This window comes from Salvelinus alpinus, chromosome 1 (assembly GCF_045679555.1).
Source record: "Salvelinus alpinus chromosome 1, SLU_Salpinus.1, whole genome shotgun sequence".
NCBI lineage: Eukaryota > Metazoa > Chordata > Actinopteri > Salmoniformes > Salmonidae > Salvelinus > Salvelinus alpinus.
Genome location: NC_092086.1, coordinates 55,351,867 through 55,367,963, shown reverse-complemented (window position 1 = coordinate 55,367,963; position 16,097 = coordinate 55,351,867). Strand labels below are relative to the sequence as shown.

At 43.4% G+C, this 16,097-nt stretch overlaps 1 protein-coding gene across 1 annotated transcript; it reads left to right on the top strand.

Moving 5' to 3' along the window:
- Positions 1-4,153: 4,153 nt before the first annotated feature.
- LOC139581087 (cathepsin D-like) lies at positions 4,154-13,333 on the top strand. Its single transcript, XM_071410474.1, has 9 exons — positions 4,154-4,771; positions 5,209-5,389; positions 5,708-5,831; positions 10,107-10,225; positions 10,464-10,663; positions 11,345-11,467; positions 11,785-11,929; positions 12,138-12,236; positions 12,454-13,333. The coding sequence occupies exons 1-9, from the start codon at positions 4,680-4,682 to the stop codon at positions 12,613-12,615; spliced, it is 1,245 nt and encodes a 414-aa protein (XP_071266575.1). The 5' UTR covers positions 4,154-4,679; the 3' UTR covers positions 12,616-13,333.
- The last annotated feature ends 2,764 nt before the right edge of the window (positions 13,334-16,097 follow it).

Here is a 16,097-nt window from a genome sequence, read left to right as displayed (position 1 = left end):
TTTTGTGTACCGAGCTCCGGTTGCGAGCTTGGTTGCTTTATTGGTTAGTCACGCTGTAGCGCATGACTGTTCTGGAGTTCCTTCAGGTCGTATCTAAGGGTGGTATTCTGCTGCATAGGAGTTTTGTCATCCAACTTGATCATTGTGTCCTATTTATTTTTGGCTAAATTGAGTAGTTCCTGTAGAAGACGATTTTGTTCAAGAGTAATTGTTCCATTCTCAAACGCAGTTCCTCAGCCAGCAGTATCCTTTTTGGGGACTCTACTGCGGTACTGAACCAATGTCAATCTCTGCTGGCGCCCATACTTCAGGGCTAAACTGGAGAGAACCTTTACAAGGCCTGCGCCTGATGGTTTATTTTGGAGGGTGTTTATCTCAATTTCTGCAGTTTAAGGTACATTTCATTGCCCTTATGCTGAAAACAAATGCAATATAGACAACAACAAAAAATAACAATTAAATTAAATATTCATTCATGTTTATTTTCCACCATTAAAAACACTCTTACATATCTGTCTAGGTTAGAACTGTTGCTGTTAAAATACAATAAATAATTTTAATTCTGAACTGGAATAAACTGATTGATCACATCACACAGATTAGTAACAGAATCCACACACAGGCTTTTTGATAGTGCAACCCTAAGTAACAGTACAGATTAAAATTTATCAGGCTTACTGTACTTCTTACTGTAGAAATTATTGTTAAAAGAAAATCTAGGTTGGAACTGTTGCTGTTTAAAATTCAATACATATTTTTTATTCTGAACTAGAATAAACTGATTGAACACATCAGACAGATGTAGACCAGAATACACACACACAGTCCTAATGAGAGGTGTGTGGCTGGTTGAAATTTTCAACAAGCATGTCTATTCTTGGCTCAGTTTTTGACAGTGCAACATTGAGGTCATACTCAGCAATGAGACTGTTTCTGTACTTGTTCTTTAAGTATGTCAGAGTTGAGAACAATGACTCGCATAGGTATGTGGTACCAAACTGGATCAGAACATCTACTGCTTTCTCAGTCAGGCAGGGGGCCGCTTCCTGCTGTAGATGAGCAACCCAGAACTGTGTTTTTGCCTCAAAAAGCATCTTGCATCAATCAATTTATTCCAGTTCAGAAACCAAATTATTACTTGTATTTTAACAGCAACATTTCCAACGTAGACTAGTTTTCAACAATAATTTCTACAGTAAGATGTACAGTAGGCCTGATAATTTGTCATCTTCATCTGTACTGTTACTAAGGGTTGCACCATCTGTAAGTAGCTGGCTTGCTTTGGCTAATTTTAGCTATTAGCTGTGTAGGCCACAGGATTGTTTGAAAGCGAAACTCACATCTACTACTATGAGAGTTAGTACTCCCTTATTTATGCTTATCATCACATCGTCTGTTATAAAATTACAACAATGCCTTGCTAGCGGACTTACTTTTCAACTGTCGAAGCACTGTTTCCTGAAGCATTCTGCCCTGTTCTGAAAGAACTCCCTGGGTTTACCATCATGCTGTATGTTTGGTCAGGACGTGTCGTTTGTTAATTTGTTCGTTTTGAGAGACTCATTACTAACGTTAATGACTTCCCCGCACAAAACACATTGTGGGCGCTCCTCGTTATTTCTCAAAGTTTGTATGAAAGAGAGAGAAACTCATCCCTGTATTTGCGTTTCATGACAATTGAGCTCAGACAGAACTTGTGGCTAGCATGATAGCGGTGAGTGGGAAGGACAAGTCAGTGGCTGACAGGGAATCATCTGCTGCTGAATGACAGCGCTGCATCGTGTGTCGCGGAGTGATCTTCAAGAAAAATGCAGAAAAATAGTTCCGGTGAACCGAGAAGCACACGGGCATCTCCCTCTCCCACTCACGCAGTTGCCAAACTGAGCAGAGACCGCTGCTAAGCAGAGAGCGCACTGAACAGAGAGCACAGATGCACTTGGCCAAATTACTTGGCCACATAAACTGAACAAGTTCCAGAGACATGTGACTAACAGAAATGCAATAATGTGTCCATGATCAAATTGGGGGTCAAAATCAAAAGTAACAGTCAGTATCTGGTGTGGCCACCAGCTGCATTAGGTACTGCAGTGCATCTCCTCCTCATGGACTGCACCAGATTTGCCAGTTCTTGCTGTGAGATGTTACCCCACTCTTCCACCAAGGCACCTGCAAGTTCCCGAGTGGGGAACGGCTCTAGCCCTCACCCTCCGATCCAACAGGTCCCAGACATGCTCAATGGGATTGAGATCCGGGCTCTTCACTGGCCATGGCAGAACACTGACATTCCTGTCTTGCAGGAAATCACACACGGAACGAGCAGTACTACTTCCATTCGCTCTGGAAGATGATTCGTTGAAGATAGGCTAGCCAGCCGTGTCGCTGGTACCCAGTGGTGTGAAGAGAGTAGTGTAATAAGATGTTTGAGCAAAGTAATAGAATGGTTCCACTTAAATTCGCTTTTCTAGATACTTTACTTAGGACAGCTAATCAGCCGTACCAGTGATTGGTTGGGAGGTGAGTTTATCATCTCTACCTCGTGTTGAGATTCAGAGTGCAAACGTGAGCTGTAACTCTACGTCTCTCTGGTATGATATGTTAATTCTTAACTCATCATTTTATACAGTTTGTTCAAAAGGGCTGTTCCGTCAGGCTGACACGCTCTCTGACCTCACTCAGGGGTGTGACTTGTCACTGTGCAAAGTTTATGTAAAACAATTATCGCTTATGGCTCCTAAAATCATGTCCCTCTCTAAACAAAAACACTTTCATATTTCATGCATAATGCATAGGATGGAAACTTCGTACACGTAGTGGGAATACTTTCCAAGTTACAGTATTTCCTTTGACATTTTTAATGACATCACAAAACAACAAACAACACGACATTAATGTTCTCTAGATCGCCTCTGACCATTCCCCGCATTCTATGTTAGAAACATTGTTCCAGTAGTTGCCTTTGAACGTGTTAGAGTTTCGGCTGAAAAAATCTCCTGAAACAACAAAGGCACATTCCTTTGGTGAATTTGGAGAGGGAGAGCTTATTTACAACAGGGCGTGAGTTGTTAACCCCCAACAGTTCCCTCCCCCCCTCTGCAGGTGAGAGGGGGTCTGGTTGAAGTCATTCATTGCAAACCTGATCTGACTTATTTGGATCCTCACAGGACAGTCATGACATCATTCACAGATGGTATGTAGGCTGGTTGATGGCACCTGCAGGCCTGTTAGAGGGACAACTGGACAGAACATATCATAATTCTTGGATTTCAGCTGAGAACCTCCTCTCCTTCCCCATCCTTCAAGGAAAACCCCTTCTTTACACTTCCTGTTAGGCATGATGCTCTAAAGCCGTGTCTCTCCATTTCTCTCATGTTGTGTGGTAGTACCTATAGTTGACCCCTAGACACTTTCAAATTGTTTGCCTGTGAATGGTTGTCCACATCATTATGCAATTTACATTTTACCTTTACCATCTCACAGAATTTAAATGATCCCTGAACTTCCCCAGTCTCTCTCTCTCTCTCTCGCTCTCTCTCTCGCGATCTCTCTCGCTCTCTCTCTCGCTCTCGCTCTCTCTCTCGCTCTCGCTCTCTCTCTCTCTCTCTCATTAGGGTAAGTTGTTTTGCTGTTGGCGACAATACCATGCTGCCTAATCAACTACTTTATCCCACTCATACTAAACTTTGCTCACTCTTATTCAACTGCCCTTTGATTAAATTGGTTTAATTCAATGTTTAAATTTGCTTCAAGTGTGGTTTTTACTGAAAGTTGACAGCTTTCAAGGACCTCTGCTAATTCTGTTGTCATGTTCTCTGGATCTGGCGACACCTATAGCTTTGATTGTTGTCTGTGTTCTGGATAAAAAATCTATACATTTAATTTATTCTTTACAAATTAAAAAAACATATTATTATTATGTTATTGGGAAAATGGACATCTTCAAAACCCAACCTTAATTTACCAGTTGTGACACACGGATGATCCAACCTCAGTTTTAGAGAGACTGATTTTATGACCAAAATTATCCTATTTACACTTTGTAGTAAATGTTGACACTAGAATAACTTTTTACGACTCATATCGATGCCCATACGTTTTTTTTTTCAAAGGGATGCTTTGCTTTTTAAAGGCAGTCACTCTTTAAGAGGGGTTCCTGCAGATGCAGTAACGCCCCGAATAGCGGGCCGCAATCAGACCATTCTCCATCTCTCGTGATCCTGCGACAGCGACTTGTCAAGTGCGCAGTAGGGTGTCTGATTTAAAATGACCCGTGCTATCCGCGATTCCCCACAATCGGTACCCCAAGTGGTGCACGTTTTGATTTTTGCCCTAGAACTACACACCTGATTTAAATAATCACAAATCTTTTATAATTTCAATCAACTGTGTAGTGTTAAAGAGAGAGAAAAAAAAAAAGGTGCACTCTAGACGTCCAAAGGATACCAGCTTGCAGTGACCATTTTAAAACGATGGACATTATTCAAGCCAATAAGACCGTCTAATGTATGCGCTCTCTCCAATCAGGATTGGACCGAGTGAAGAAAAGCGAGTGTGTACGGAAACCACCGAAAGGCATACTGATATAACTGGGTTTAGTGCGTAGATTTGATAGTGTTCGGTCTTTTGTGTAACGGACGGTTTGGCCAGCCAAGATAGTCTAAAGTGAGAGAAAAACCAACTGGATGATGAGTTATCAAAGACAGAATATGAAGTGTCTTAAAATATTGTCTATAACCGTCGCGCTGTTGATAGCGCACAGCTCTGCTATTATAAGGTAACATATTTTCGTCAGTTGCTTGGTTAACTTTTGAATAACGCAAGTAATTATTATTTCGCCATCCCGTGACGAGTATAGAATAGGCTATGTCTGGGGTAGTTTAATTTCCTGACGTTGGGCAATTATTATTGCCAATTTCACATGCATATTTGTTTAGGCACATGTGAGTCGCATTTTGGTACACCCACAGAACGTTTCTATAACGCTGGCATGTTCATGACATCTATCTCCTAAAGTTTGAATTGAAGTTAACATAGATTGTACATAATAACGAAGCAATTAAGTTGTAAAATAGAACCAAGCTGCTCGTAAATGTATGGGAACATCAGTATAAAACAGGAAGTACGTTAGAGCGCACGAGTTATGAATTATTTGTTAAACAAATTACGACCGATAAACTAATTCTCTTCGTTATCATATAAATGGGCCTTTAGAATCCCCCTCCACAAGACGCGCAGTATGCGCCGCCTGATGAACGACAATGGGATGAGTTTTGAACAACTCCAGAACATGGCCAAGACCGTTGGTGGTGCAGGAACTGACACACCAACACCCGTACCAGCAACCACTCAGAGCCCGAAAGTGCCAGTTGAGAGACTCACTAACTTCATGGATGTAAGTGGATATTGTCACTAGGCCTGGTTTAATTCTAGCTTATTCTAGGTTGACTGAAACAACAATAATAAGTAAAGCCAGGGTTCTCCAGGAGTTGGGTGTGCAGGCTTTTGTTCCAACCCTTCATAACATGCCCAATCTGCTAATCATGGCCCAGATTGAAGATCATGAGATGTGTGTATGTAATTTATTTATTTGGTTTAATAAATCTTGCACATTCAGTATCTCTCTCCCCGGGAGTTAGGAAAAGAGAACTGTAATATAGACTTATGCCTATTTATCGTATGAATGTGGTGTTTATGTCAAATCTCTCTACAGGCTCAGTATTATGGGGTGATCAGCATAGGCACACCACCCCAGGACTTTACTGTGCTGTTTGACACCGGCTCCTCCAACCTGTGGGTGCCCTCCATTCACTGCTCCTTCCTGGATGTTGCATGCTGTGAGTCAGTCTATTATTGCCTTTGCTGCACTTCACCATAGCCACGGGAAGTAGGGGTGCAGAGGGTGCAACAACAAAAAAAGATGCAACAATTTTTACGATTTTAGTTACAGTTCATAAAAGTCAATTGAAATCAAATAATTTGCCCCTAATCTATGGATTTCACATTACTGGGATTATAGATATGCACCTGTTGGTCACCGATATCTTTAAAGGTAGGGGCGTGGATCAGAAAACCAGTCAGTATTTGGTGTGACCACAATTTGCCTCATGCAAACATCTCCTTCGCATCGAGTTGATCAGGCTATTGGTTTTGGCACGTTGTCCCACTCCTCTTCAATGGGTGTGCGAAGATGTTGGCGGGAACTGGAACACACTGTCATGCATGTCGATCCAGAACATCCCAAACATGCTCAATGGGTGACATGTCTGAGTATGCAGGCCATGGAAGAAGTGGGATATTTTAAACTTCCAGGAATTGTGAACAGATCCTTGTGACATGGGGCTGTGCATTATCATGCTCAAACATGAAGTGATGTCGGTGGATGAATGGCACGACAATGGGCTTCAGGATCTTGTCACAGTATACTGTGCATTCAAACTGCCTTCGATAAAATTCAATTGTGTTCATTGTCCATAGCTTATGCCTGCCCAGACCATAACCCCACCGTCACCATGGGGGCACTCTGTTCACAACGTTGACACCCGCAAACCACTCACCCACACAATGCCGAACACACTATCTGCCATCTGCCCGGTACAGTTGAAACTGGGATTCGTCTGTGAAGAGCACACTTCTCCAGCATGCCAGTGGCCATCGAAGGTGAACATTTGCCCACTGAAGTCGGTTACAATGCCGAACTGCAGTCAGGTCAAGACCCTTGTGAGGATGGCGAGCACACAGATCTTACCAGAGACTGTTTCTGACAATTTGTGCACAAATTCTTTGTGAAAATTACGTTTCATCAGTTGTCTGGGTGGCTGGTCTCAGACGGTCCCGCAGGTGAAGAAGCTGGATGTGGAGGTCCTGGGCTGGCGTGGTTACATGTGGTATGCGTTTGTTAAGCCGATTGGACGTACTGCCAAATTCTCTAAAAGGACGTTGAAGGCAGCTTATGGTAGAGAAATTAACATTAATTCCTGCAGTCAACATGCCAATTGCACGCTCCCTCAACTTGACACAACTGCAGATTTTAGTGCCATTTATTGTCCCCAACACATAAAGCTTCTTTATATGCCACACTTGTCAGGTGGATGGATTATCTTGGCAAAGGAGAAATGCTCACTAACAGGGATGTAAACAAATGTGTGCCCAAAATCAAACTTTGAGCGTATGGGATCTTTTTATTTCAGCTCATAAAACATGGGACCAACATTTTACATGTTGCATTTATATTTTTGTTCAGTGTATATACAGTACAAGTCATCAGTTTGGACACCTACTCATTCCAGAATTGTATTTTTATTTTCTACATTGTAGAAGACATCAACCATGAAATGACACATGGAATCATGTAGTAACCAAAAAAGTGTTAAACAAACCAAAATATCTTATTTGATGACAGCTTTGCACACTCTTGACATTCTCTCAACCAGCTTAATGAGGTAGTCACCTAAAATGCATTTCAATTAACAGGTGTGCCTTGTTAAAAGTACATTTGTGGAATTTATTTTCTTCATGCGTTTGAGTCAATCAGTTGTGTTGTGACAAGGTAGGGGTGGTATACAAAATATAGCCCTATTTGGTAAAATACCAAGTCCATATGATGGCAAGAACAGCTCAAATAAGCAAAGATAAATGACCGTCCATCATTACTTTAAGACGTGAAGGTCAGTCAATCTGTAAAATCCGTTAAAAAAAGTGTAGTCGCAAAAACCTTTTGAGTGCTATGATGAAACTGGCTCTCATGAGGACTGGCACAGGAAAGGAAGACCCAGGGTTAACTCTGCTGCAGAGGATGAGTTCATTAGAGGTAACTGCACCTCAGACTGCAGCCCAAATAAATGCTTAAGAGTTCAAGTAACAGACACATCTCAACATCAACTGTTCAGAGGAGACTGTGTGCATCAGGCCTTCATAGTAGAGTTTTTGCAAAGAAACCACTACTTAAGGACCCCAATAATAAGAAGAGACTTGCTTGGGCTAAGAAACATGAGCAATGGACATTAGTCCGGTGGAAATCTGTCCTTTGGTCTGAGTCCAAATTTGAGATTTTTGGTTCTAACTGCCGTGTCTTTGTGAGATGCAGAGTAGGTGAACGGATGATCTCTGCATGTGTGGTGCCCACCGTGAATCGTGGGGGTGCTTTGCTGGTGACACTGTCGGTGATTGATTGATTTATAATTCAAGGCACACTTAACTAGCATGGCTACCACAGCATTCTGCAGTGATACGCCATTCCATCTGGTTTGCCCTTAGTGGGACTCGTTTGTTTTTCAACAGGACAATGACCCGACACTTCCAGGCTGTGTAAGGGCTATTTGACCAAGAAAGAGAGGAGTTCATCAGATGACCTGGCCTCCACAATCACCTGACCTCAACCCAATTGAGATGTTTGGGATGAGTTGGACCGCAGAGTGAAGGAAAAGCAACCAACAAGTGCTCAGCATATGTGGGAACTCCTTCAAGACTGTTGGAAAAGCATTCCAGGCGAAGCTGGTTGAGAGAATTCCAAGCGTGTGCAAAGCTGTCATCGTGGCGACTTTAAGGAATCTAAAATATATTTTTGGTTACATGATTCCATATGTGTTATTTCATTTGTTTTTAATGTCTTCACTAAAAATGAATGATTAGGTGTGTCCAAGCTTTTGACTGGTACTGTATATTTTGTGGAAATGTATCTTTTTTCTTCTCACAAGTAGTGCACTGGGCCATTTAGTAGTCCTGTATTAGTGGACCAATCTAGACATCTGTAGCGCGGGCAAAACATTTTTTTCAGCATCTCAGCTTTGGCAAAAAGGTAGTTGTATGATTAAGAACAGTATCGTGTGGTGTTCAATAGTTGGAATTGTAAGAGGTGTTGCCCTGTCCCTTTTCTCTGCGATCATTCTAACGGAATCCAGAAAAAACAAAACCCTCTCCTTAAACATTTACATCAAAAGGTCCCGTGTGGCTCAGTTGGTAGAGCATGGCGCTTGCAACGCCAGGGTCGTAGGTTCATTCCCCACGGGGGACCAGGATGAATATGTATGAACTTTCCAATTTGTAAGTCGCTCTGGATAAGAGCGTCTGCTAAATGACGTAAATGTAAATGTAAAAGGTGCAAAGTTATGGGCAAAGACTCAAGACATCCATCAATAAAAAATAAAAAATGTTCTTCTTCAAATAACATGGAAAACAACCACTTTTTGTGCAGTATTAATTACCATCCTTACAAACGTAATGTAAATTAACATTACTGTATTGTACATTGGCTGGTCATTTAGGTTTGTACCTGTAGACTTTCCATCACAAATGCACAATACGGTATTTGAGTAGATTGAGACATCAAGTGGTTTGTGACATGTGCTGAGTTGATTGCGCATGGCTCTTGCAACGCTAGGGTTGTGGGTTCGATTCCCACGGGGGACCAATATGAAAATGTATGCACTCACTACTGTAAATTCCTCTGCATAAGAGCATCTACTAACATGTAAATTAATAGATCAGTTCAGTTTCCACAGAAATAAGTTGCATTTGCAAAGTATTTCAAGAAACTGGAAAACCTATATCAAATGTAGAGAATTATCAGACTCAAGTTACAAATGCTAGTAAACACTGAAATACAATTATTTTGTTTCACACTAGTGCACTGGGTCTTCGCTAGTCCTGTATTAGCGGACGATATAGGTCTTCAGCGTGGGCATTTTTTTGCATCCTCCCTGTCGGCGTAGCACCCCCTGCCCCAAACTACTTCCCGTGGCTATGCACTTCACTCATAACATATGGTTTTACTATCCGCTGAGTCTCCTATGGATGTCGTTTTATTTATTTATTTATTTTTTAAGGCTGCCCCCCACACCTCTCTGATTCGGAGGGGTTGGGTTAAATGCGGAAGACACATTTCAGTTGTACAACTGACTAGGTATCTCCCTTTTATCATATAATCATGAGATGGGTACAAAAGATAAAGTTGCAAATACTAGTTTTTTTTGTTGTTGTTGATCATCCATGCTGTACTGGAAGTCATATTCATCGTTTTAAGGCGGCATGAGGGACGTGTTTGTTTTGTATGAAAATGAGTGCCATTTATCCAACCTGAGATGGTTGTGAACTTTATGTGCACCTCTGCTTAGGGCTCCACCATCGTTATAACTCGGAGAAGTCGAGCACGTATGTTCAGAATGGCACCAAATTCTCCATCCAGTATGGCAGAGGCAGCTTGTCTGGGTTCATCAGTGGGGACACTGTGTCTGTAAGTGGACTTTTCTGTGTGTGCACACCGTGTCCATTGTTTATTTGCATTCCTCTCACTTAAGTGGACAAATCCACAGCATTTTTCTGTAATTTTACCATTGTCCATTTTAAGTGATGGAATGTGGAGCATAGTCTGCATACCATTTCTTACTGTGTATTGTTTGTAAACCTCACTGTGTTCATGAACAATCTGCTTTGTACATCACAGTTCCTGTTCTTCACTCCATCCCCCTCAGTTGGCTGGCATGCAGGTCACTGGTCAACAGTTTGGTGAGGCCGTGAAGCAACCTGGCATCACGTTTGCAGTGGCACGCTTTGACGGGGTGCTGGGCATGGGCTACCCTACCATATCTGTCGATAAGATAACCCCTGTGTTTGACACCGCCATGGCTGCCAAGCTGTTGCCTCAGAACATATTTTCCTTCTATATTAGCAGGTTGGTTTTAGGGATTTTTTTTCTCATTTTTAATACATTCCTACTAAGGGCCGTAGGTCAATGTGTGGTTTGTTGACTTGTGATTTTGTTTTAAACGATTTTTTTTAAAGTCCTGTTTGCTGTTGGAGGTCAACTGAAAGGAGTTTATCATTTTATTTGAACTGTGATATTTTTAGCTTCTGTTGTCCTGAAATTCTTTAACCACACTTTCTGTCATATTTAAGTGAAATAGTTCACCTAATTTCAGTTTGTGACAACAAGCACGTTATAGTGTAGAGAATCATTGTGCCATCTACACCACTGAAATATTCCATTTTAGCTGAAGCTGGTGTACAAAACTGAAAGTAAAAGAGCAATAACAAAACTTAAGAATGGGAAGCATAGAATAGAACATCTACTGCTTAGACTTGCATTCAATGAGTGACAGATCTATAACGCACATTTCTATGTGCATTTGGTTGGGTCACCCAAAAAGTTACATATTGCAGCTTTAACATGTATTTATTTTTGTGGGTAAAGTCTATGAACATAAACCACAGGTTAATTAAACATTTGCATAACTTGTACAACCTTGTATTCTTGTGTTGTCACTAGCTTCAACGGGGTTAAGGCAATACAATTACATATCTGACAGTTAGATTGAACTAAACTTGTAACCCCTTTTGATATCCTGTTCCTCAGAGTTCCATTTGCTGCTGTAGGAGGAGAGCTGATGCTGGGAGGCACGGACCCACTGTACTACACTGGAGACCTGCACTATGTCAATGTCACACGCAAGGCCTATTGGCAGATTGAGATGAGCAGGTAAGCAACTTGGTTCTCATCTACACAGAGGCTCTTTTATAATATCTATTCCAGAGGAGAACTGCCCCCTCATTGAAGCCATGAAGTTCAAGGCTGATGGGGTACTGCATGCTGCTGTTTCCAGAAAGCAGGATCCCCCATTATAGTCAATGGAAAAAATAACTATCTCCGTGTAAATAATCAAAGACAATCATTGTACCAATAATTGCTTCTATTACACCAGATGCATGTCCTTGAACCGATTTATTAAGAAATCGCACACAATGTTATAAGGATAATTTAGTCTTGAGTGATCACAGCTAATTGGTGCTCTGCAGTGTGGAAGTGGGAAACCAGCTGACGTTGTGCAAGGCCGGTTGCCAAGCGATTGTTGACACGGGAACGTCCCTCATCACCGGGCCTGCGGAGGAGGTCCGGGCGCTGCATAAAGCCATCGGAGCCTTGCCTCTACTGATGGGAGAGGTAGGTACAGGAGTCTGTAGACTAAATGTCTACCTGTTGTAGCATATAAGTACATTCTATCAGTTCCAACCTCTGTTTTAGTTCTCCTGAATGACCAACAAAAGATTTCAATCATGCACGCATGTATTGTAGTGATAGAAGTTTTGATTTGTGAAGTACATGCAGTTATTTTTAACTTACTTGCACTTTATTTTTTTCTTCCTCTCAGTATTGGATTGACTGCAAGAAGGTTTCCTCTCTCCCCGTCATCACATTCAACCTGGGAGGGAAGATGTTCAACTTGACTGGAGACGACTATATCATAATGGTAAATTGCACCTCATGACCAGTGTTCAATGTGGCCTGCCTGCCAGTAGGAAAGTCTGTGAAATTTGACAACTTCAATCATCATCACTTAAACAGTTAATCACAGTTCGCATGCGTATATGCATTTTACTACATCTTGAAATGTATTATGATATTTAATTCTCTGGACATGCCTGCCGTTGAGAATCATTCAAAAGCTTCTCCCCTATGTGCTGCAGGATTCCCAGATGGGTCAGAAAATCTGTCTGTCAGGCTTCATGGCCATGAACATCCCTCCTCCGGCTGGACCGCTGTGGATCCTGGGAGATGTGTTCATTGGACGCTACTACAGCGTGTTTGATAGAGACGCAGACCGCGTGGGGTTCGCCCCTGCCAAGTAGAGGGGAGAAACCACAAACAACCCCTAGCCACATGTGGAGATCTGAAAGGATTTGATGGGTATTAGCAATATAGTGGTCCTACCAAACCAAGGTGCAAGGTGGAGCTAGTACCTATCAAATCCCCACAGATCATGCTGAATTATAGGAGAGGCACACCACCAAAATGAACAAACGCCCCCCAAAAGAAACTTGTCTTAGCCTCTTTTTCTTCTTTTGGGGGGGTGCGGGGGGGGGGGCTGTTTCTTAATTTTCTTTTAAGACTAATAAAAGTGTTCCCGGGTGAGTTTGGTGAATGATTAATAAATAGTTACAGATCAAAACTGATATGAGCTGCTGTATGCAGTTCAGCTTGGTGTTTTGTATGAAGACGAAGTGGTACTGTTGTATCTCCTATCTGACAATGCAACCACTTTTATGTTTGGAAAGCAGATTACTGAATGCATATCTTTATTCTAAATACATTTCCTTTGTAGATGAAGCAGAAGACTGAATGCATATCATTGTAGATTCAACTCTGGTTGATTTAACAAAAACAATGTTGACGTCCAGTGAATTTGACTATGTACCAAGGACCAGGGTACAGTAATAGTATCAAGGTTTCTCAAACTTTTTTTGTGAAACGATGTCTTGTGATGTGTACACTTGAACTCTTATTGTACGTTGACCCCAAGACCATGATGCTTCCGTTATAGCCTAAATAAACTGGTAATGCACTACAGCATCTGATTCTAACATTAATCAAAAGATGTGACACTGAAAAATGTATTTTATTAAATAAAAATCAAGTCATTCTTGTCCAGAATGAACTGGTGGTAGTTGTATGCTTCAGCAGACATCCTTTAAGAGTAAGTGCCCTCAAAGGAGCTATACAAGTGTGTTCAGTACAGGGAAGGAAATTGACCTAACCAAACTTCTCAACCCCACCCTTTTCATGTTTTACTCAAAGATTTAGGGGTTGAATTTAAGGATTTTATGCACTGGGCTAGTAGACCAGATTGACAAGCCAGTTTTAAAATCTATGCCGTGCGATATTTGACTTTGACTAGACCATTACATTTACATTTAAGTCATTTAGCAGACGCTCTTATCCAGAGCGACTTACAAATTGGTGCATTCACCTTATGATATCCAGTGGAACAACCACTTTACAATAGTGCATCTAACTCTTTTAAGGGGGGGGGGGGGGGTTAGAAGGATTACTTTATCCTATCCTAGGTATTCCTTAAAGAGGTGGGGTTTCAGGTGTCTCCGGAAGGTGGTGATTGACTCCGCTGACCTGGCGTCGTGAGGGAGTTTGTTCCACCATTGGGGTGCCAGAGCAGCGAACAGTTTTGACTGGGCTGAGCGGGAACTGTACTTCCTCAGAGGTAGGGAGGCGAGCAGGCCAGAGGTGGATGAACGCAGTGCCCTTGTTTGGGTGTAGGGCCTGATCAGAGCCTGAAGGTACGGAGGTGCCGTTCCCCTCACAGCTCCGTAGGCAAGCACCATGGTCTTGTAGCGGATGCGAGCTTCAACTGGAAGCCAGTGGAGAGAGCGGAGGAGCGGGGTGACGTGAGAGAACTTGGGAAAGTTGAACACCAGACGGGCTGCGGCGTTCTGGATGAGTTGTAGGGGTTTAATGGCACAGGCAGGGAGCCCAGCCAACAGCGAGTTGCAGTAATCCAGACGGGAGATGACAAGTGCCTGGATTAGGACCTGCGCCGCTTCCTGCGTGAGGCAGGGTCGTACTCTGCGAATGTTGTAGAGCATGAACCTACAGGAACGGGTCACCGCCTTGATGTTAGTTGAGAACGACAGGGTGTTGTCCAGGATCACGCCAAGGTTCTTAGCACTCTGGGAGGAGGACACAATGGAGTTGTCAACCGTGATGGCGAGATCATGGAACGGGCAGTCCTTCCCCGGGAGGAAGAGCAGCTCCGTCTTGCCGAGGTTCAGCTTGAGGTGGTGATCCGTCATCCACACTGATATGTCTGCCAGACATGCAGAGATGCGATTCACCACCTGGTTATCAGAGGGGGGAAAGGAGAAGATTAATTGTGTGTCGTCTGCATAGCAATGATAGGAGAGACCATGTGAGGATATGACAGAGCCAAGTGACTTGGTGTATAGCGAGAATAGGAGAGGGCCTAGAACAGAGCCCTGGGGGACACCAGTGGTGAGAGCACGTGGTGCGGAGACAGATTCTCGCCACGCCACCTGGTAGGAGCGACCTGTCAGGTAGGACGCAATCCAAGCGTGGACCTTGCCGGAGATGCCCAGCTCGGAGAGGGTGGAGAGGAGGATCTGATGGTTCACAGTATCAAAGGCAGCCGATAGGTCTAGAAGGATGAGAGCAGAGGAGAGAGAGTTAGCTTTAGCAGTGCGGAGCGCCTCCGTGACACAGAGAAGAGCAGTCTCAGTTGAATGACTAGTCTTGAAACCTGACTGATTTGGATCAAGAAGGTCATTCTGAGAGAGATAGCAGGAGAGCTGGCCAAGGACGGCACGTTCAAGAGTTTTGGAGAGAAAAGAAAGGGATACTGGTCTGTAGTTATTGACATCGGAGGGATCGAGTGTAGGTTTTTTCAGAAGGGGTGCAACTCTCGCTCTCTTGAAGACGGAAGGGACGTAGCCAGCGGTCAAGGATGAGTTGATGAGCGAGGTGAGGTAAGGGAGAAGGTCTCCGGAAATGGTCTGGAGAAGAGAGGAGGGGATAGGGTCAAGCGGGCAGGTTGTTGGGCGGCCGGCCGTCACAAGACGCGAGATTTCATCTGGAGAGAGAGGGGAGAAAGAGGTCAAAGCACAGGGTAGGGCAGTGTGAGCAGAACCAGCGGTGTCGTTTGACTTAGCAAACGAGGATCGGATGTCGTCGACCTTCTTTTCAAAATGGTTGACGAAGTCATCCGCAGAGAGGGAGGAGGGGGGAGGAGGAGAAGGTGGCAAAGAGCTTCCTAGGGTTAGAGGCAGATGCTTGGAATTTAGAGTGGTAGAAATTGGCTTTAGCAGCAGAGACAGAAGAGGAGAATGTAGAGAGGAGGGAGTGAAAGGATGCCAGGTCCGCAGGGAGGCGAGTTTTCCTCCATTTCCGCTCGGCTGCCCAGAGCCCTGTTCTGTGAGCTCGCAATGAGTCGTCGAGCCACGGAGCAGGAGGGGAGGACCGAGCCGGCCTGGAGGATAGGGGACATAGAGAGTCAAAGGATGCAGAAAGGGAGGAGAGGAGGGTTGAGGAGGCAGAATCAGGAGATAGGTTGGAGAAGGTTTGAGCAGAGGGAAGAGATGATAGGATGGAAGAGGAGAGAGTAGCGGGGGAGAGAGAGCGAAGGTTGGGACGGCGCGATACCATCCGAGTAGGGGCAGTGTGGGAAGTGTTGGATGAGAGCGAGAGGGAAAAGGATACAAGGTAGTGGTCGGAGACTTGGAGGGGAGTTGCAATGAGATTAGTGGAAGAACAGCATCTAGACCACATATTACAACCGACTAGTTGACCACTATTTCTACTAGCT